Consider the following 20,095-nt stretch of genomic DNA (forward strand, 5'->3'; position numbering starts at 1 on the left):
TAGCTGCAGTTGGGGACCAGTGACTCCCAACTTTGTTTTAGCCATTTTGTCTCTTGCACCCACTCCCTCATACGGTCTAGTCAGAATGCACCTCTAGGGCATGGGTCCTCAGTTAAGCCAAGGGAAGACTCTTATCTAAGAAAGCTGTAAGTTAGTGACTTGGGTTTCTTACTAAGCACCTGCTTGAGTAGGGGCTAGGGAGGAGCCATGCTAAGAAATGAGCAGTGAGGATAGGCGGGAGAGCCTATCTGTGTCCAGACCTGTGCTATTGTGTAGTCAGGTGACGGGGGGGGGGCTCTAGTCATTCCAGTGGAAGATGAATGCATGATGATTCAAGCAAAGTAGTTCCTCCCTGACCCCAGAATACCTGGCTTCAGAAGACGGGGATCAATCCAGAATGTTTACGTGTTACATTTACTTTAAAAAAAAAAAAAGTATATACAAAATGACGCGAAACCAAAACCCTTTTGGGGTTTCTCGTGGCAGTTGAAATATTCCCACACGTGGTCTTCACAAAATAAGCCATTCCTCACACCACTGGGATAAGCTCCTCGACTTGTAAGGTGTAGGAGTTCACACTGCTGTGTGTTTTAGAATCCCTCCCCTGCCTTACTGTTTTAGGGCAGTGAAGTCTCTTAATCATGTCCAAGTGTGTCTTTCACTGTGTCTGATTTGTCTGATTTCTGAATCACATTCCAGTTGCTTGGCCCTGCCACTGGGGTCCAGTATGCATTTTGAGCATAAATCTTTTGTCCAGATCAGTATAATAAAGGAGTGATGTGCAATACACTCTCGTGTGATGTGTAGTGTCTCTTGCCTGAGGAAATCATCTTGAACATTCAACCTGAAATGTCTCTCATTACCCAAAGTTCTTGTGTGACAGATTAAGAGCTTCAGGACAACAGGCACAACTTGACACCACCTGGTTTTCCAGCTCGGGATGGAGAGCTTGGTGGAGGTGGGCAAGTCTGGCTGTGCTCTCCACGCCTGCTGCCTCTCTACAGTTCTTGCTCGGTGTTGCTGGTTCCTGGATACCCCTTGACTGGAAAATCAAATTCTGAAACTCTAATGCCCTCTTTAGAGTAAGGGAAAGCCTTCACCAGATTTTTTAAAAAGCCCATCCTTTTCTATTAGTAGCTTGTAGACTTGATTCACACCTTTCTTTTTTGGCCCCTGAAGTTTTAGCCCCCCGTTAGTCAACTAACTAACATCCTCAGAAATTACACATAACCTCATAAAATGACTTGATCCAGGAGGAAAGGAGTATAATTCCGTTATATACACAATTGGGAGGGGCATCGCTCATGTTTACCGTTTCTCTAAGGTTGGAAAAGGTCACTGGAACGTCAGAAAGCCCATAAGGCCTTTCTCTCTTAGGAAGAAGTAACCTCTGTTAAGCTCTTATGAAGCTCCTCTGTCCCAGCCATTGATGAGGCACAGTACACACAAAAAGATCTAGTCCTGACAACCTCTCAAAGCCGGTATCCTCAGTTTACGGAAAAGGAAACAAGCCAAAATGTGCCTTGCCAGGAGGTACACTGTTAAATACCGAAACCCTGAAGAAGGATGCTAGTTCAACTAAATCAAGGTCCTTATTCTAAACTTCAAATACTTTCAAGCATCTTGTTTTTTAAGTTTCGTTTTTTATCTGATCTACAGTAGCCCTGGGAAGACCTTTGGTAATTTAAGTCATCGACAGCCTGATGCCAGGATGTTAGTTTCCTTAGCCTGTACTGACTCAGACCAAGTTGGTAATTTTGTTTGATCAAGTGCTCTTGACCCAAGTCAGACCGGATCAGCTTGGATTTATGTTACTGTCTGGACATCTCTGAGTTTACACCAGGCTCCATTCCTTGCAACTTAAAAGAGGTTCTGACTAGAACTGCTGGCTGGGCAGGAAAATAGCAGAGAGCCAGCATCATTCACCATTACTACTAGGAGGCCAACAACTGCCCCTCAGAGACAGTGCTTAGCCAGGATAGCACATCAGAATCTCCCGTGGAGCTGGAAAAACACCTAACCATCTGCTTTGTTCACCCATGAGATTTAGGAGCAGAGCTAGGGAACCTGGTCCCCCGCCTTCCTTCCTTTAAAGCTTTACAGGCAGTTTTGAAGTTTACCTAGCCCTGGCTGAGAAACACTATTCCAAGGCACAGAAAGAATATCCTTGTTTCTAAAACCAATTTCAGATTAGCAAATACCACTATCACTAAGCATCACTGTTTGGGCACAGCTGTTCAGTCAGCTGAGTATACGCTAAAAAATTTTTTATTAAGCATTTGCTATGTGTTAGTCACAGTACCAGGAACTGGAGATTGAAAGATAGATAAGAGAATCCTGCTCAGGCTAGTAGGGAGGCAGGCACATAACTAACTTGGAATACTATTGGATGGTTAAGGATGAGAACACCTAGCCTGGCCTGCAGTAGATCAGAGAAGGCTATAATCTATTTCAAATGTTCTTTAAGACACTATTTTAAAATTACTGTCTGAAATTATGAGGTGTGATCAAACAATATGGTGAACATTTGAACACTGTTCTTCCACTTGATATCTGTGTGACTTAGGGCAAGTTAATTTTTCTAAGCCTTAGTTTACTTCTCTGTGAAATGGAAATGATGGCTCCTTTCCAGGGTCGCTGTGAAGTTCCCAGATCAGTAAAATGGCTAACACTGTTGTTGAGTGAACCAGCTGGTAACATCTTTCTGCATGGCAATAGAATCTAACCAAAACTGAAATGCGCGTATTCCTTGACCCAGCATTCCACTTCTAGAAATCCGTTCTGTAAAAGAACCATAGGCCTGCACAAAGATATATAGTAGAGGGCTTTTCTCTGTAGCATTGAAAAAGAAAAATCTGTAAAGTTTTAAAATGCCTATCAGTAGGGGACTGATTAAACAAAACTACATCTGAGTGTCCAGCATATGGCCTGACATTTAGTAGATACTTCATAGGAGGCAATCAGATGTAATAATACATGACAATAATAGTGGGATGTACTGAGCACTTCTATGCATTTCCTCCTCACGATAATCCTATGAAGTCACACTATTCCAGATAAGGAAACAGACTTAAAGAAATAAAAATAACTTGCTCAAGTATCAATGTCAACATCCTGATTGTTATAATTTTGCAAATGTCACCACTGGGGGAAACTGGACAAAGTGTACAAGGGATCTCTCTATTATTTCTTAAAGCTGCAATGTGGCCCCACCATTATCTCAATAAAATTTTCAATTAAAAATCCAAAACAACCTCACCTGCTCAAGGCCAGAGTGAGGGGATGCAAACCCAGGTGGGCTGACTCCAAAGCTCACCCTCAACCACTGTCACTACACACAGATGACGTGGGCTCCTTGAATAACACCTCAAGAAGCGACACCTCGTGACTCACCACTCCTCCCAGTCGCTCTGCACCTCTCCATGCTTAACCCTCGGGCTCTCCTTATTTTCAAACTCCTGTGTTCATTCCTGCTTCGGCCCTTTGCTCTAGCTTCTCGCTCTGCTTTCAATATCTTTACTTCATTTATCTAAGTTCTTTAATTCCTTTTACCTCATGTCACAAATCCTTTCTTGGCCACCTCGTCATGATAGTGCTATGTCCCTCTTTTCAATTTAGATTTCAAAAACATTTCCTGGAGCACCCGTTGTATCAGTAACACTATGTTTACCAAGTTACTTTCAGAACTACTCACATGCTACCTGAATCACCAAGTGTCCTATAATTTTCACTAAACCATAATCTCTCTAAATGAGGGAATGTATATAAAGTGTTTGACAAAGCGCCTGGCATATAGTAAGTACTCAATAGGAAGTACTTAAAAGAACATAAAAAATATAAGAAAATTAGAGATTAGGCTTTGTCCAGAGCAAGCACGCACTTGACACCTCAGTTAATGGGTGCCATCACGCAAACCCCTGATCCAAATGTCACGACAGAGTTTAGATTCCTTTCCCTACTCAAGACAACAGAAACCATAAAATCTTTTTAATAAAAATATTTTCTTTGTCACAGCAAAAAAATACGTATTTATAAGACTGTCAGAAGGAATTGGCTATTTCCAACATTATACACTTTACGGAGAGAAATTATCACTCAAGTGAATGAAATCCATGGAAAGGCTCACAAACAAAATGTTCCACCTACAGAGTAAGTTTCTGGCAGACTTTTCTAGAGGTGGTTGCTGGCTGACGCCAGGTGTTTGAATCAAGATACTGGCATCTTACTGTTATTTTCACACATGTACTCTTGGAAACAGGTTAACCCCCTCCTTGGGCTAAAATGTGGCTTCTTAGGTCTGCAAGAATTCGGGCTGTACTCGGGCCACTTTCCGGAATTCTTTAGTGTGGGTCTTAGGGCACTGCATCTCACACCAGCTGATGGGAACCATCTGGACACCTAAAAGGGAAGAGCTGGTGTTGGAGTTGGCACCCCACAGATTTACTTGAGATCCTTCTCTTTTCACCTGGGTATGAACTGAAGTGTCACCAAGCTACCTAGTAAACTTCACCTCACACAGAAAAAACCCCTTGTTTATTCCACTGACTTATGGAAAGATAAGTAGGAGTTATTCCCCTTTCGTTAGATTTATATAAGGAGAATTATTACACTCTCAGTAGTAGGTATCTACACTCATATTGCTTCCTAAATAATTATTAAACGAGGGAAAACAATGGAGTAATCCCAAACCCTGAGTCCCAGGGAAAGGTAAGCATTGGAAACGTAGACCAACTCACCTGATTCGCTGTGGGCCACCACCACTCCTAGCTCATTTTCAGCAGTGGTCAGGAGGTAGTTGGACTGTGCGTCACCTAGTGAGATCTAGTCACGTAACACTGGTGAAGGAAAATGAAGGGTTGTAAGTCTTCCCTCCCAGAGCCACTTCGGTTGTTTCTCTACTTCCATGTCTTCTTTTGACAAAGGACCACAAGTCTGCTGAGAATAAAGGATACCACTTTGGCCAAGACAATGTCACCTGGGCGGAAGCTCTTATAAATTTCAACCTGTAAAGAAAGGAGTGTTAAGTTAAAGGTCTAATCAGGCCTACATGAAACTATTAACCCCTCTAGTACAGCCAGTCTACTTTCTAATGCCAGAGGGTAGACATCATCACTCAAGTTAATAACGACTTTTATTGCTTCTACAGCATCATCATATAAATGAAAGACTTTGAATCCAGTACCCTGATCAGGAATCTGATTTGGGCAAAAGGTACTATCATTGGCTCTGAAAGGGTCCTGAATAAGTCTGAGGGACTAGCAATGAATAAATACCTGGCTTCAAAGCAAAGAGTAAACTAGCCCCTCTCTGGTCAACAGAGTGAACAAAAATCATAGGGACAGTGAGGTCCCCTCCCCATTTTCCAGTAGGGAACATCTTCAAATTCTTTGGACTCCACATTTCTACAGATCTTGAAATTCACTGCAGCAATTTAAAAGGACTGAGATTAAAGTCATGGGGAAAAAACAAAACAAAACCAACAACCTTGTCTTTTTCAGTAGCTCGGACATCTTCTTTGCTGTAAAAAAAGAATTAACAGAAAGATTAGTTATCTGTGAGAAAGAGTTATCCTGCACATGCCTAGCAGACAAAGAGCTACAAGAGCAGAGAGAACAAGTTGTCATTGGGACCCAGCTGTCACCCAGAGGAACAGGGTGGAGAAGCATCACCGGGCTTCACAGAGGGGAAAACCATGTTTCCTGTTCTTGGATCACAAAGAGCTGCGGTATCAATATTTCTGACTTGAGAAAAGCAGATCAGATCTGGCACGAAGGATAAGGAACTTTGCCGCTTTAGAAGGGCTTGGACACAAGCACTATAGAACCACACAGAATCATGAGGCAGGAAAGGGCCTCAGAAGTTAAATTATCTGTCTCGTAAGAATGGTTTGTCCCTTCTCAAAGAAGAATCCACAGGAAAAAAAAAAATCTACCGTTTCGCCCACTAACCTTTGTAATGTCTTACAATCCTTGGGTTTAATCTATATTAAATTCAAGAAAGGAAAGTACATCCTAAAATGCTTTCTATTTTGATAACCTTCAGCTTGGCTCAATTCTTTTTGCTTTATTCTTATACCCTATCTCATTACTATTTTCCTTTTGTCCTAACTCATACGTTCTAGTCTTTTCTTTGGACACTACTTGGGTGAATCAAAGCACGAAGAGGAAAGAAATACACAGGAGCACGAATTGTAATTGTTTCTAAAAATTCCAATCTCATTCGGGGTGCTGAGGCAAGTGTGAAGACAAGCACACTTCTTACCGGATAGTTCCTCGAAAAGAGTTCTTCAGTGGTGTAGACCCCACATACAGGATGTGTACTTTGGCGAAGCGTGAATTGATGCTAGAGACCTGTGGAGTAGAGAAAGGATCAGCTTAGAGTGTTCGCAGTTGTCAGCTCAAGGAGGCAGCAGTAAACTAGGAATCATCAGGATTTTCATCCAAGCAACCTAAGCAGAGAATTTAAGCCACGTCAACTCCTCCTTATCCCTGCAAAAGTGATATATGTGAAGTGCAATAAGAGCCACTCTGGCCAAGTGAGTTGCTGTGGGAATCAAATGAAATAATATGGTCTAGAAAAAATTTGAAAAACACAGAAGTCTAACATAAATAAATATATAGATAGACACAGGGCATTAGAGCAAACCTAGACCTTTAACACAGGCCTGTATAGTGGACGGAATTTAAGTCTACGTTTCAGCTGCTGCATAATATTTGGATTACTGTGTCTTTAGTTATTTTTGGAATTACACATAAGTTTTCTGCTGGAGCAACTTATAAAGAAAGAAACCAAGAGCTCCAAGTTAATTTAACCTGGTAGAGGGTAGGATGATATATTACAGTTACTGATCATTACAGCATTAATTTGTACTTCCCATGAAACATCCTAAAAGTCTTTACATTTAATAGAAATGCTACAGTATTAAAGCCTTTTTTGCTTCTCTGCAGAAAAAGGTCTCATTTCAGATGTTCAAAAATAGGCCTCCTGCGGGCCGGCCGAGTGGCTCAGTTGGTTAACAGCGCAAACTCTGAGCAACAGGATCGCCGGATCAATTCCCACATGGGCCAGTGAGCTGCGCCTGAGCTGAGCTGCCAATGAGCTGCCAAAAGGTAGCAGGATGGCTCAGCTGGTGAGAGCACATGCTCCTAACAAGGTTAACGGTTCGACTCCCACATGGGATTATGGGTTACGCCTACCTGCAACTAAGATTGAACACGACACCTCTCAGCCGTGAGCTGCCAATAGGCAGCCTGATGGTGACTGGACTTGGAGCTGAGCTGGTTGCACCCTCCACAACTAAGACTGAAGGACAACAATTTGGCTGCTCCCCTTCCCCAATTCCCCAATAAAATCTTTAAAAAAAAGAAGGCCAGGTTGGCCAAGTGGCATGTTGGTTAAGAGCTGGCTTGGGACGCCAACTTTGAGTAGCAGAGCCCCGGTTCGGATCCCATATGAGGGCCAGTGACACTGCTCTCTACAGCTAAGATGCTGAACAACTGCTCAACCTGGAGCTGGGCTGTTGTGAGGTGCCGGTATAGGCTGCAGCCCCTGCTGCAGTGGGCTGCCATGAGCTACCATGTGGCTGGCAGCCAGCATGAGCAGCCGGCAGCCGGTGTGAGCTGCCAAGAGCCGCTGTGAGCGGCCGGCGACCGATCTGCCTCACTCGGGAAGAGTGCAATGATAATACCAACACGGGCCAGTGAAGCGACAATTTCCACAACTAGACTGAAGAACAAAAGCACAGCAACTTGTCTGTTCGCCTTCCCCCGATTCCCCAGCACTGTTCCCCTCCCCCAATGCCCCAATAAAATCTTTAAAAAAAAAAAAAAAAGGCCTCCTTACCATCCTTTGGTGCCCCTATTTCCCAGACACAGGTAAAACTATATATACTCAGGGAACCAGCTCTGTGAAAGAACTATGCAAGCCTGAACTTGGCTACCTTGATGATTATCCTAGAAGCTCAAGACCAGCACAGTCTAGTCACGCAGCGGTTCGCGACCCCTTTGGGGGTCGAACGACCCTTTCACAGGGGTCACCTAAGACCATCAGAAAACAAAAAGATACTTACATTACGATTCACAACAGTAGCAAAATTACAGTTATAGAGTAGCAACGAAAATAATTTTATGGTTGGGGGTCACCACAACATGAGGAACTGTATTAAGGGGTCATGGCATTAGGAAGGTTGAGAACCGCTGGTCTAGTGAAACTTTCTGTGATGATAGAAATGTTCTGTGTTCACCAATATGGCGGCCACTAACCATATGTGGCTATTAAGCACTTGAGGTGTGGCTAGTGGAACTGATAAATAAACTTCAAATTTTAATTTACTTAAATTTAAATGGCCATATGTGGCTAGTGGCTACCATACTGAACAGTGCAGTTCTACAATGATCATGACTTCAGCATTGGACAGGTGTCCTAAGCAGGGAAGTTAGGACTAACTTACCTTACAGGTTACAATAGCCCCCACATCTGGCAGTAATTGGGACTCCGTTTCTCTCATCACAGACACGACAGGAAGCTACAAAGAAAACAATAAAACGTGAGCATCCTAGCTAAGCCTTGGGTAAAGTTATTTGTGGCTTAAGAGTAATACAAAAATGCCTTAGTTGAAGTCATGAGGGCAGGTGGAATAAATTCATTTGTAGCCTAGAGCAGAAAGCCTAGAAATTTTAGGAAACAGGAAGGCCAAGGAGCCACAGGAAGAATGCTGCTAGAAGACATAATCTAACCATTTCAGATTAGCTCTAACAAGTTTTTGATTTTCTTGGAATTTCTTGGAACACAAGTATTGACCTATAATCGTGGATAATTTGACTCTTTCCTCCAGTTATACTGCTTCTGTTTCTCATTTTATTATACAGGCTAGAATTTCTAAATAAATGCTATATAACAGTGGACATACTTGTTTACTTCTAGTTTAAGGGAATACACGTAGAATTTTCTCTTTGAGCACGGTATTGACTATCGGAATAAGACAGATAGTATTTTTGAACCTCATCTTTTATTACTCTCTCCCTTGTTCACTATGCTTCAGCTCTCCTGGCCTTCTTCCAGTTTCATCAACTCATTAAATTTCTTCCCATCTCAGGATCTCTGTTCAACCTGTTCTTTCCACCAGGACTGAGTCCTCCCACCCACCCAACTCTTACATATTCTTTAGATTCGGGTTAAATGTCACTTCCGCTGGCTAGGGTGGGTTTGCTTATGACATGGTCTCACGGTATCCTGTAGTATTCTTTTAAAGTAGTCATCGTATTTGAACATTTGTTTACAATTTGCCTGTGCCCCTTGTACATTTGGCTCATTACCACACCCTTAGAGGTCAGTACTGAGCATGGCACATGAACATGCTCAACAGATATCTGTATCTATGAAATGAACAAACTGAAGAATGTCAAGGACATTCCCAAAACTGACTGAATAAAAAGCCTCTCATTTTACAGATGAGGAAGAACTGAAAGCCAGAGCATTTGTTTCCTACCTAAAGCAGAATCAAGGTTTAGTTAGCCAGCATCTAAGAGTGTTCTAATTCTGAATCCTCTTTCTACTATGCTACCTGTCCTTAAGCTGCTCCTTCAAAGTCTGCTTATCTGATCCTGAGTTAATCCTAGATCAGCCTCCAGCACTAGGAAGGATAGTTTTACTAATGCATTCAACAAATGATTATGGAACAGTTACCTTGTGGTAGTCTCTGAGATATGGTGGTAAGGCCTGCTTTCACGGATCTTCAGTCTAGTAGGGGAAGAGTCTACTGGGGAACTGAGTGTTTAATTATATGCTGAGCTAAGTGCTTGGAAGGAAAGGAATAAAATTCATTGTGTTTTAACGAAACACACAATAAACAAAAAACAAAATCCCTTTCTTCAGCTAATGAGTCTAGGAGGGCTGCTCTGAGAAAGTGAGATTTAGAGAGGCCCTCTGAAGGATAGGTAGAGATTAAAGAGTCTAAGGACGAGAGGAGAGTGTTCCAGACAGATGGCGTTTGGACAAAGGTTCTGTGGTAGGAGAGAACCTGGCGCATCAGCGACACTGAAAGAAACCTCTTCATAGGACTGACTAGATTGCAGAGTGAGGTGGGAATATGGATGAAGCCAAACAGGTAGGTGATATTCAGACAGGATTCAGCTAACTGCAGGGCTGAGCTCTGCTCTTCCCCCAACTTGCTTCCCTGAGTGTCAAGCAACACAACCAAGCATGACCAATACAATGGTCTGTGCTGGCTAAGTGCCCAGCAGCAGGGACCACAGCTGGAAGAAACTTAAGAGGTCAACTCTTCTACTGAAGCACTAAAGACGCGTCCGCAGTGGCCCTGCCTAAGCAATGCGAAATCAAAGGCAGCCTAACGGACAGACAGAGATGAGAAGCCTCCTTTACCGCGCCGTTCTCGCTGCTCTTTGTCATGCAACCAGCAAGCGACGAAAAGATGTAGCCGTGCCGGGTGTAAGTGCCGGTGCCTGGGCTGGCCTCCTCCAAGTTACACAGACGTTCGCCTGCAGAAATAAACGCTGCATCAGCCACGGGTGCCCAGGACCTATTGGCCATCCAGCCTTCCTTCCTATGTCCCTATCCAGGATTCGCTATGGGCACTGTTCACTTACCGGGGACGCAGTACCTCACGGGTGGCGCCATGGCTGCCAATGCCCCAAGTCCCGAGAAAAACGAAGCCGGCTTCTCATTGGCCCAAATCCAGTTTCTAAGTAAGAAACGCACCAATTGGTGCTCTTGTCACGTGACCTCCGGGACGGCCTTCTCGAGGGGTAAACTACATTACCCAGATTGTCCCGGGCCGAGTCCGGGGGAGGAGCTCCGGGAACGCGTGCGCCTGCGCCTGGGGCTGAGGATGGTCTGGCGGCGGGTCCGGGTCTGCAGGCTGGCTCTGTGGGCGGCGGGCCATGGTTGGTTGGATTGAGCCGGGCTGCCGTGGGGCGCCGAGCTGGAGGGGGTGGCGGTGAGCCGAGGCCGCGGGCGCGTTTTGGCTGATTGGGGAGTCGGCAGGTGGCAGGTAAGAGCGAAGCCGCGGCCTTTACTCCCCAGTCCTGTCCCTTTTTCCAGGGTGGGCCCTGTTCCGGGCCTTATCGTGAGCCCGGCTTCCTGCTGTCTCCTCGCCTAGCCGTGCACGTCCGTGCCCTTTTTGTGCCCTCCGGGCAGCCGTAACGCGCGAGGCTGAAAGGAGGCCGACCAGCCCATCTTGTCCATTTCACAGATTTGCAAACTTGGATCCAGAAATAGGATTTGAATTGTCCAATGTCTCGAAGGTAGTTTAAGGTAGAGCCCAAACCGGAACCCAAGTTTTTTGACTTCCAGTCCATCGCACTTTGGCCATACCGCCCTCATTGAGAAATAAAAGCTTTACCCGGTTGCAGCTTCCGATCTTACAGTCGTATCCTTTCAAGAGTCGTGTGGGCCCTTCCTTAACTTTTTCTCTTCCCAGCATGTTAGTCCGAAAGGGAAGTCTGCACATGAATAAAATGTTGCTCTTACTGATGGTTGACACGTACTGCTTGAGATTGCCAACATCCTGAGAGCAGCATCTTTGTCCAGATGAGATTTGTCACGACTTGCATCAGTTTCCTCTGCCTTCTGGTGGCTTTTGGAATCCCTTCTTCCCCCGTGTAAGCCGCCAGCCTCCAATCCCACTTCCCCATGGGAAACAGATGGTGGTTTAGAGCCTTGGGAAGAGGAGAGTGCCGTGGTCTGCAATCCCCTCTAATCTGGTGGCAGATGGCAATATGGCCTGTGGCTCCTACTAAGGGATCAGAGTGTTCAGGGCTTGTACTTGGGATGATAGTGAAGCTGTGCTTTGCTCTTTTTTCTTCCCCGTTTCACTCTGGTACCCACTCTTCACCACCCCCGTCACAATTTTTCAAGTTCTGCTTTAACTCAGTGTCCTGAGAGGAAAACTCCGTAAGTTCAGTTGTGGCCCCATGGACTGTATATCTCCCTGGCTTGCCCAAACCCCACTAACTAAAATGAGTGGGGCCTTGGCTTGAGACCTTGTTCACTCAAATCTGATCTGTAGCTCTGCATCTACAAGCTTTCTGTTTACATGTGTGGGTTGATTTTTGGTTGGACTTGTTATCTAAAATGCTTTCTAGCTCTTAAGGGCTATGATTCTAAAAATAAAGAATAGCAGCAGGAGACATTTATTTAAATGTTACCCCATTGGCAGGAATGCCCTTGGCTGTTATTTGTAGGACAGACAGACACCTGACCAGCCTCTCCACTTCTGCATCTCAGGTCATTCATTCAACAAGTATTTATTGAGCACGTACGTCCATGAGCCAGGTATCATGCTAAGCACTTTACAGATGTTTCATTTAGACCTTACCAAGCATACCTATGGGATCATAAAGGGTTAGAACTGGAGGGACCTTAGCCATTTACTTCCATCTCCTCACTGAATGGTAACACAAGGAAATTGAGTCCCGGCAGGATTTGGTGATTTGTCCAAGATCACAGAACCACTTACGGGCAGAATTGAACCCTAAGTAGTCAAGTTATGGGGCAGATGAGAGTTGGTACGTCCAGTCCTTGGGGCAGGCATTTCCTGTAGAGCTCAGGGATTCTGGAGGTGGTTTACAAAAAAAAACAAAAAAAAGTGGAGAATCTGGGAAGGAAATTTTTGGGGGTTTTTTTTGTAGACAGAAGAGATGGCATATAATTTGTGTTTACTACAGGTGAGGAATGCATCTTATTTGCAAGCTATTGCTATACAAAGTATTTTAGCAGGTAGGAAACTCTCCATTAGCCATAGTAAGGGAATGAACAGTGGTGTGGACAATCTTAAGTCATTTGGATTTGTTGTGGGGTAAAATGTTTTGTCCCACTTTTAAACGTTTGATTGTAGTGGCCATATATACTGTTTTGAAAATTCATGTTTTAAGCCAGATCATGGTTCCAAACAATAGGAGTCCAACTCAAAGGAGGTAGGAAGTCTGAGCTTTTCCTTTTTCTCCCTTCTTCACTGCTTCTTAACTCTCTAGCTCCTAGGAGGTGATATGGGAATGGCCAGTTTCTTTATCCTGGTGCTGAGATTAGGTCCCCACTGAATTGTCTTTCTTCTCTTTCTCTGCTGGCCTTGTCCGCTGGATTTCTTTTTCCCTTAGGTCGTTACAGGGCTTGTGGAAGGAGGTAATTAAGGTCTTCTTTGAAAGGCCTCTTGTGGTGATGAGCCAGGATGCAAGGAGAGTACCTTGCTCCAGTTACTGAACTGAAACCATCCCTACAGTGGAGCAGCCTCCTCCAGTTTCTGCTGGGTTTTGAGCTGCCTGTTAAATAAGTCAGTGGAGTTGCTGAGGACAGTACTCTGTCCTAGGGGAAAATCAGGTAATTTCTTTTCTAGTAAGGACTTTAATCTGCAGAATGAGGAGACGGTCATTGAAGGAATCTGCCTTCTGTGTGGGCATTGCCTGGGCAGCTGGCCTCCCACGGCTGTTGGATGAGGTAGAAATCACCTAAAAGGGATGAAAGGGAAGATTGGGGCCAAGAGCAGCAGCCGTGGAGAAGGCTCTTGAGCGTAGCTAGAACAGGGCAGGAGCGACTCAGCTGCAAGGGCAGGCCTTGTGGTTTTCATGAGCCACGGCATGGAGCCCCCCCCCCCCCCCCGCCCCTCCCGTCTGCGCTGTTATTCTGCTCTGAATACCCAAAGTTGTCTTGGCTTCTGTATCTTTGGGGTGGGGCTGGGACTGGAATTGAGACAAAGCATCTTATGTCATGCAAGGGGCAGCTGAGCTGTTGTGACAGGAGACACTCCGTACTACCAGGTTGGTTATGTAATGTCAGTCCAGACAGAGTAGGAAGGATCCTTAGCGCCAGGGAAGAGTGAGGTGCAGGGTCCACACGCTATGCAGTCCCTCCCCCACCCCCCGGGTTGTTCCTGGGTGAAGAGCAGTTGTTAGGAAGTAGGTCGAAGGGCTAGGACAGGTAAGGACCCGGGAAACCCCTGCTACTGTGGCCATGCCCACAGAGACACAGTGGGCAGTTTTGTGTACGTTGGCTGTGCTCCGGTGGTCCGGCTACACAGACAACTCCAAAGACCCTACGTTGGCAGAGCTGCCTCCTTCTCTTTCGCCTGCTTACTGTGGCCCTTTACTCTAGGTGTGCACCATCTTGGATTTGCTGTGCAACCACATGGTGTAATGTAAGTATGACTTCTGCCTGCTCAGAACCTCCAGACCCTACTCCCTGTGATCTGGTTGGGACACTGGCACCACACGTTCTGTAGAGAGGTGAAGTGACTTTCCTACTTCCCACAGCTGATGACTGGCCTAGCTGGGCCTCAGTCTTAGGTCTTTGCCTCTCAGCTGGTGCTCAGGCTCTCCCCATTGGTGGGATAGGGAGGGACAGGACCCAGGCTGGGCACTTACAAAGGTGTGCTCTTCTAGGAACCATGCAGGGCCAGCGGAGCCTGCTGCTGGGCCCCGCCCGCCTCTGCCTGCGCCTGCTTCTGCTATTGGGCACCAGGCGCCGCTGTCCCCCTCTGCTCCGGGATCTGGTGCAGCGCTGGCGCTATGGCAAGGTCTGCGTGCGCTCCCTGATCTACAACTCCTTCGGGGGCGGTGACACTGCTGTTGATGCTGCCTTTGAGCCCATCTACTGGCTAGTGGACAACGTGATCCGCTGGTGTGGAGTGGTGAGTGATGCTCAGAAAGAGGAATGTTTTGGGGTAGTAGAGGGACATGTGTCTGATGGACCCACACCAGGCCCTATCCCAGGGACATTTCTGAGTTACTGTGGGTGTTAGCAAGCTCTCTCGCTGCATCTCCCTAACCTCCCTGGTATTGGCAGGTGTTTGTGGTGCTGGTGATTGTGCTGACCAGCTCCATTGTGGCCATCGCCTACCTATGTATCCTGCCCCTCATCCTCCGAACCTACTCAGTCCCACGACTCTGCTGGCATTTCTTCTATAGTCACTGGAATCTGATCCTCATCGTCTTTCATTACTACCAGGCCATCACCACTCCACCTGGATATCCACCCCAGGTGGGTCCCCACCGGGGCTTGGAGGAGGGAAAGGACTGCAGGCCATGGGAGCTTGGCCCAGGAGTGGGGAGGGAGAGTGCCTTGGTGTCTTTTGAGGTTTGAAACTCATGCTGCCTCAGTTTTCATACTTCTCTTTCTTTGCACAGGGCAGGAATGATATCGCCACAGTCTCCATCTGTAAGAAGTGCATTTACCCCAAGCCAGCCCGAACACACCACTGCAGCATCTGCAATAGGTGGGTCTTGGCTTTGCTCTCTGTGAACCCCAGCTGTGGCCCTTTTGTTGTAGCCCTAGGGCAAAACCTAGACCTGGAGTTAAAGACATTTATGAAGCACCTGTCATGTGCCAGGCAGTGTGCCCTCTGTGTCATACCTCAGGATGATCCTGAGTTAGGCATTATCACCACTTGGGAAACTAAGGTTCAGAAAGATGTTACCTTGTCTCGTTATCATGTAGCCATTGAAGCAGGGTTTGAAGCAAGGCCTGGCTGTCTTCAAAGTCTGTGCCCTTTCCACCTCAGCAGGATGCTGGTCCTTGTAGGAAAGGATTGGCACTGACATCTCAAGAACCTTGGCCACCGTAACAGAGCCTGTGTCCCTCCCTCACAGGTGTGTGCTGAAGATGGACCATCACTGCCGTATCCTTTTATTATCTCTTCTGCCTGAGGCCACCTTCTTTGGCTCCAGAGCACTGCACAGGGTTAAGGGCCACAAAACTAAGGCTTCTAGCATCTCCCTGCAGAGAACACTGGGCTCATGAGAAGTTAGTGGAAGAGGAACTGTGGGGCGGACCCTGCTGGGGGAAGCAGGATGCTTACAGGCCTGGGACAGATCTCCTTGGAGCAAGACATCTGTTCTTTTGTAGACTGTCATGCTAGCATCTGTTGGATGGAAAGAGATGTTTGGGCTTCATTGGTTGTCCTCTGGGGGTACCAGATAAAACCATTGGCCCCATACAGATGTCTGGTTAACCCCAGCTAGGGTGAAGTACTGGCAGATTCATTTTAATGAAGGATTTCCGTTTTCGTGATTTCCTGCTGGGACTTGTGAGGGCTCTGAAAAGCTTTTTAATACTTTCACCTCAACCTCTGGAAAAGTCCCATATTTTCCTGCCTTTGGAAAATAGTTTTTGGTGACCGGAAGCCCTGGTATTGGATGATGTCGTCACGAAGCAAGGATGAACCCGAAAGGCCTGGACATACCCTCAAGTTGTGTGTTTGATCTTGTCCTTAATCCTTCCCCCACCAGCCTGGCTGAACAACTGTGTGGGCCACTATAACCATCGGTACTTCTTCTCCTTCTGCTTCTTCATGACTCTGGGATGTGTCTACTGCAGCTACGGAAGTTGGGACCTCTTCCGGGAGGCTTACGCTGCCATCGAGGTGAGCCCAGTTACGAGCAGGGCAGCTCAGTAGAGAGCACTTGAGGTGTGGAATCTGTCCCTAAGGAGAGGGGCTGATAGCACCTCCATGCTGGAGGCTTGAGAGTATAACCAGCACTGTTTTCCATCCCCTTAGAAAATGAAACAGCTCGACAAGAACAAACTACAGGCGGTTGCCAACCAGGTGGGCCGTCCCCACCCCACTGCCTCCTGCTGCTCAGGCCAGGGGGTATAGAGTTGCTCAGGCAACTGGGGCCCACCTGTTGGTTGAGTTGTAGAGACTGGCTGAGGGGCTGCTTGAGACTGGATCAAGGGTGTTCTGAGAGTCTGTCAGACTAAGTGGCCTAGGGGCAGGCCGGAAGTCCCTAGTATATGAGTTTTTGGCTCTATCCTATTATCACCTTCTTTGGGCTGAGCAAGGACTCTGCCTTGGTGATGGCCTGAGCAGCAAGGAGTCTATGTCAGTCTGTGTACAGGGGCTCCAGGGGACACAGATCAGGCTGGTCTAGTCAGATCATCTTCACTCCTGGTCTGTGTGCACCGTTCCTTCTCCCTTGGAGTTTTAGGACTCCTTACTCTGAGCAGATCTAGGCTAATGAATGTACCTCTGCTGCCCTTTTGGTTCTTAGCGGAGCTCCCAGTTCTGCCCCTGGCTTTCATTCCATTGTGGGTGTGGGTCTGGTCCTCTCTTAGGGGTTGCAGCCACATGGTGAAGGAGTTCTAGCTGGGGAGTGGCGTGGCTTCCCCTGGAGCCCCATTTGTGTTGTCAGATCTAACGGCCCAGGGTCAGTCCTCCTGTGCTTTGCCATCCTGTTCAGACCTGCTCTGCCCAGTGTTTGTCCACATGATGATGCCGCTGGGCTTGGTCTTGCCCATCTGGCTGCTCCCCTGACTCCTCTGTGGCTTCACCCCTATTTTCTCATCCTGGGCTTGGATCACTTCCCTGCCTGAAGGTGCTGGGGGCTCTGGTGGAGACCAGCAGAGCAGATGAGCCAGACTTGGCTGTTTTTTTTGTCTTAACAGACTTATCACCAGACCCCACCACCCACCTTCTCCTTTGGAGAAAGAGTGACTCACAAGAGTCTTGTCTACCTCTGGTTCCTGTGCAGGTATCGAACTCTCATTTTTGACAGTTTATGGGAGGGGCAGCTTCAGAAAAACCTTATCAGGTCCCCACAGCGGCCCATCCCTGTATGAACTGCTTGCTGCTCTTCTTAGTCTATTTTAGGTTGGCAGAGAGTCAGCATTTACTTTTTTTCAGCATTTTGGGGAAGGGAACACTAAGGATATTGGCATTGAGTGTTTGTTATGTGCCAAGGTAAGTTAAACTCCTACCTAAACAGTAGGTGACTACATTTTATAGATGAGGAAAATGGAAAATTATTAGAGGGGTGAAGTAATTTTGTTCCATGATACACAGCTAGGAATGGTAAGAGCTGGAATCTGAATTTTATGCCATCCCATTCCAGCCCCTAGTGTCTCCCAAACATGGGTATTTTAAGAAATGCAGAATATTTTTAGTAGTAATACAGACTTATTCCCTCCCTCCTTTCCACATAATTTATTCTTGGTCCATGCTTTTTCATTGATGCTTTTTATAGATGTAATGAAGTAAAATTTCACGTGGGATGTGTAGGCTGGGAGATAAGACTTAGGCAGAGGTTCCTATCCAATCATTATTGCCCGGCTTAATTTCAGACATAGCCTCTACCCCTCTAAGCTACCTATCAATCTTTGCCCCTTTTCTTAGTTCTGTGGCACTTGCCCTCGGTGCCCTAACTGTATGGCATGCTGTTCTCATCAGTCGAGGTGAGACTAGTATCGAAAGGCACATCAATAAGAAGGAGAGACGTCGGCTGCAGGCCAAGGGCAGAGTGAGTAGGACTGAGGGCTGGGGATGGAGCTGTGGGTGGGCAACTGAACCTGCCATCCTATAAACAAGGCCGTGGTCAGGGCCGACTAGGGCAGGCATCATAAAAGGCCAGAACTTGCCTAGCTGAGCTTTAGCTTAGCCAGTTTAGGCTCAAAAATTAGAAGGGGACTAAGTAAAAGGGGTTTGTAGAAACTTATGTTTTTCTTGGCCCTAGGTTTTTAGGAATCATTACAACTACGGCTGCTTGGACAACTGGAAGTTATTCCTGGGTGTGGACACAGGAAGGTAAAGTAAAACACCTAGACCAAGGCTGTCTAACAGAGTTCTAATGAGAAAGGTGTTCTATACCTATGCTAAGACATTAGCCACTAGCCAGCCACACGTGGCCAGTGAGCACTTGAAATGTGGATAATGCACTGATGAACTCAATTTTTAATTTAATTTTACTAATTTAAAAAGGCACATGTGGCTAGTGGCTACCATATTGGGACAATGCAGACTCTAGGAATAGATTATTGCTCATTTGAGCCAAAGGAGCATAAGGCCGGCATTGTGTGATTTAAGTAGCAGACAAGGTATACAGATGACGTAATGAAATCCCAAGAAAGCTGTTCTCAAGAAGGGACCTCTACGTAGGCTAGACAGCCACCAGTCACCTTTCATTTGTATGGCAGTGTCTGGAGTTCAAGCCAGTAATTGCTGGGATTGAAGTAATCTTTGTGACCGAGGTCTTAAGACAATAAATGAAGCTAGCTCCCTCAGCCCAAGAGACAAAGGAAAATCCTTTTTCCAATTGCAACGACTGAGACGGTAATAGGTAGCTGACCATACGTACCTGCCCACCTCAATTTCCCATCCTCATTACATTCCTGGTTGTCACTGTGCTTGCAGTGTCCCCTTAGAAGATTAGCTCTAAAGGCCTCCCAGGCACTAGAGGGCAGATTTTTTGGACAAATAGGACTTTTGTTACATCTGTGATTAATGCCAAGGTAGCTTCAGGATACCTTGATGTATCCTTGCTGAGCAGTGAGGATCAGGAAGCCTGACAACTCTTGGAACTCAGAGACATTTCTTTCTTCTCTCATAGGCACTGGCTTACTCGGGTGCTGTTACCTTCCAGTCACCTGCCCCATGGGAATGGAATGAATTGGGACCCCCCTCCCTGGGTGACCGCTCACTCCGCCTCTGTGATGGCAGTGTGAGCTGGATTGTCAGCCACAACTTGAGCATCACCCTGCTTCCTGTGTTGTCTCAAGGGCCTCTAAGAGTAGCTTTTTGGAATCTTGAGCAAAGAGCCAGTGGGCCTGCCTTAGGGTACCATGCAAGGACAACTCAAGGACCTATCTCCTGGCCGCTGCAGAAACAAAGCACGAGGTGGAAAAATCCTAGGACTGATGTCCCTTTACTCAGGCCAACAGAAGTTCCAGCCATAGACTGGAGATCAGGCAGCTAGCACCCTTGCCGGGTGCTGACCCCAGCCTCCGCATTACAGCTTGGGGGTTGGCCACCACCTCTTCCACGTGCTGCCTGAGAAAACACCTGAATGGTCAAGCTGAGATCCTGGCTTCTCAACAGGGCAAAGATACCAGGCCTACTGCTGAGGTCACTGCCACTTCTCACATGCTGCTGAAGGGGAAAAAAATAAAGGAATTTGATTTTTAAAAATATGCAGTGTCTCACTGGTTGCCGCCTACATTAGGGCAGGGAAAGGGTAAGTCAGGGTCAAGGCCTAGTGAGTCGGTGTTCTGGTAATGCCACCTGTGCACTACGTGGAGGGGTTGGATGCCCTGACGAACTCTTGGCTAATCCCTATCATGACTGTTCTTTCTACAGTGACGATTCTGGTTATGTGCT

General features: G+C 46.5%; 2 protein-coding genes across 3 annotated transcripts; one reads left to right on the forward strand and one right to left on the reverse strand.

Annotated features, from left to right (window-relative positions):
* Nucleotides 1-3,974: 3,974 nt before the first annotated feature.
* On the reverse strand, nucleotides 3,975-10,690 carry EXOSC1 (exosome component 1). The gene is made up of 8 exons (XM_019636234.1): nucleotides 10,605-10,690; nucleotides 10,381-10,496; nucleotides 8,450-8,524; nucleotides 6,262-6,350; nucleotides 5,485-5,518; nucleotides 4,953-5,003; nucleotides 4,737-4,821; nucleotides 3,975-4,398 (listed from the first exon to the last, which is right to left on the reverse strand). Exons 1-8 carry the CDS (start codon nucleotides 10,633-10,635, stop codon nucleotides 4,292-4,294), a joined length of 588 nt encoding a protein of 195 aa, XP_019491779.1. The 5' UTR covers nucleotides 10,636-10,690; the 3' UTR covers nucleotides 3,975-4,291.
* Nucleotides 10,691-10,807: 117 nt separating this feature from the next.
* Nucleotides 10,808-19,908, forward strand: ZDHHC16 (zDHHC palmitoyltransferase 16). Of its 2 annotated transcripts, XM_019636552.1 has the most exons (12): nucleotides 10,808-11,008; nucleotides 14,104-14,146; nucleotides 14,391-14,638; nucleotides 14,794-14,988; nucleotides 15,135-15,223; nucleotides 15,597-15,625; nucleotides 16,236-16,369; nucleotides 16,505-16,552; nucleotides 17,392-17,477; nucleotides 18,119-18,242; nucleotides 18,456-18,526; nucleotides 19,329-19,908. In XM_019636552.1, exons 3-12 carry the CDS (start codon nucleotides 14,396-14,398, stop codon nucleotides 19,441-19,443), a joined length of 1,134 nt encoding a protein of 377 aa, XP_019492097.1. In that variant the 5' UTR covers nucleotides 10,808-11,008; nucleotides 14,104-14,146; nucleotides 14,391-14,395; the 3' UTR covers nucleotides 19,444-19,908. The 2 variants fall into 2 exon arrangements, with proteins under 2 accessions (XP_019492097.1, XP_019492098.1); XM_019636553.1 differs by lacking the exon at nucleotides 16,505-16,552 and having other exon boundaries at nucleotides 10,809-11,008.
* Nucleotides 19,909-20,095: the final 187 nt, after the last annotated feature.

This window comes from Hipposideros armiger, unplaced genomic scaffold (assembly GCF_001890085.2).
Source record: "Hipposideros armiger isolate ML-2016 unplaced genomic scaffold, ASM189008v1 scaffold_28, whole genome shotgun sequence".
NCBI classification, from domain to species: Eukaryota; Metazoa; Chordata; class Mammalia; order Chiroptera; family Hipposideridae; genus Hipposideros; species Hipposideros armiger.

What these genes read in the sequence shown, in the direction of transcription:
- EXOSC1 (XM_019636234.1), bottom strand. Translation starts at nt 10,635, where the DNA reads ATGGCGCCACCCGTGAGGTACTGCGTCCCCG. An exon ending in AGAGCAGCGAGAACGGCGCG is followed by an intron (nt 8,525 to 10,380) that starts GTAAAGGAGGCT and finishes TTTTCTTTGTAG; the next exon opens with CTTCCTGTCGTGTCTGTGAT. An exon ending in GAGCTACTGAAAAAGACAAG is followed by an intron (nt 5,004 to 5,484) that starts GTTGTTGGTTTT and finishes CTTTCTTTACAG; the next exon opens with GTTGAAATTTATAAGAGCTT.
- ZDHHC16 (XM_019636552.1), top strand. Translation starts at nt 14,396, where the DNA reads ATGCAGGGCCAGCGGAGCCTGCTGCTGGGCCCCGCCCGCCTCTGCCTG. An exon ending in AGGCTTACGCTGCCATCGAG is followed by an intron (nt 16,370 to 16,504) that starts GTGAGCCCAGTT and finishes CCATCCCCTTAG; the next exon opens with AAAATGAAACAGCTCGACAA. An exon ending in GGCTGCAGGCCAAGGGCAGA is followed by an intron (nt 18,243 to 18,455) that starts GTGAGTAGGACT and finishes TCTTGGCCCTAG; the next exon opens with GTTTTTAGGAATCATTACAA.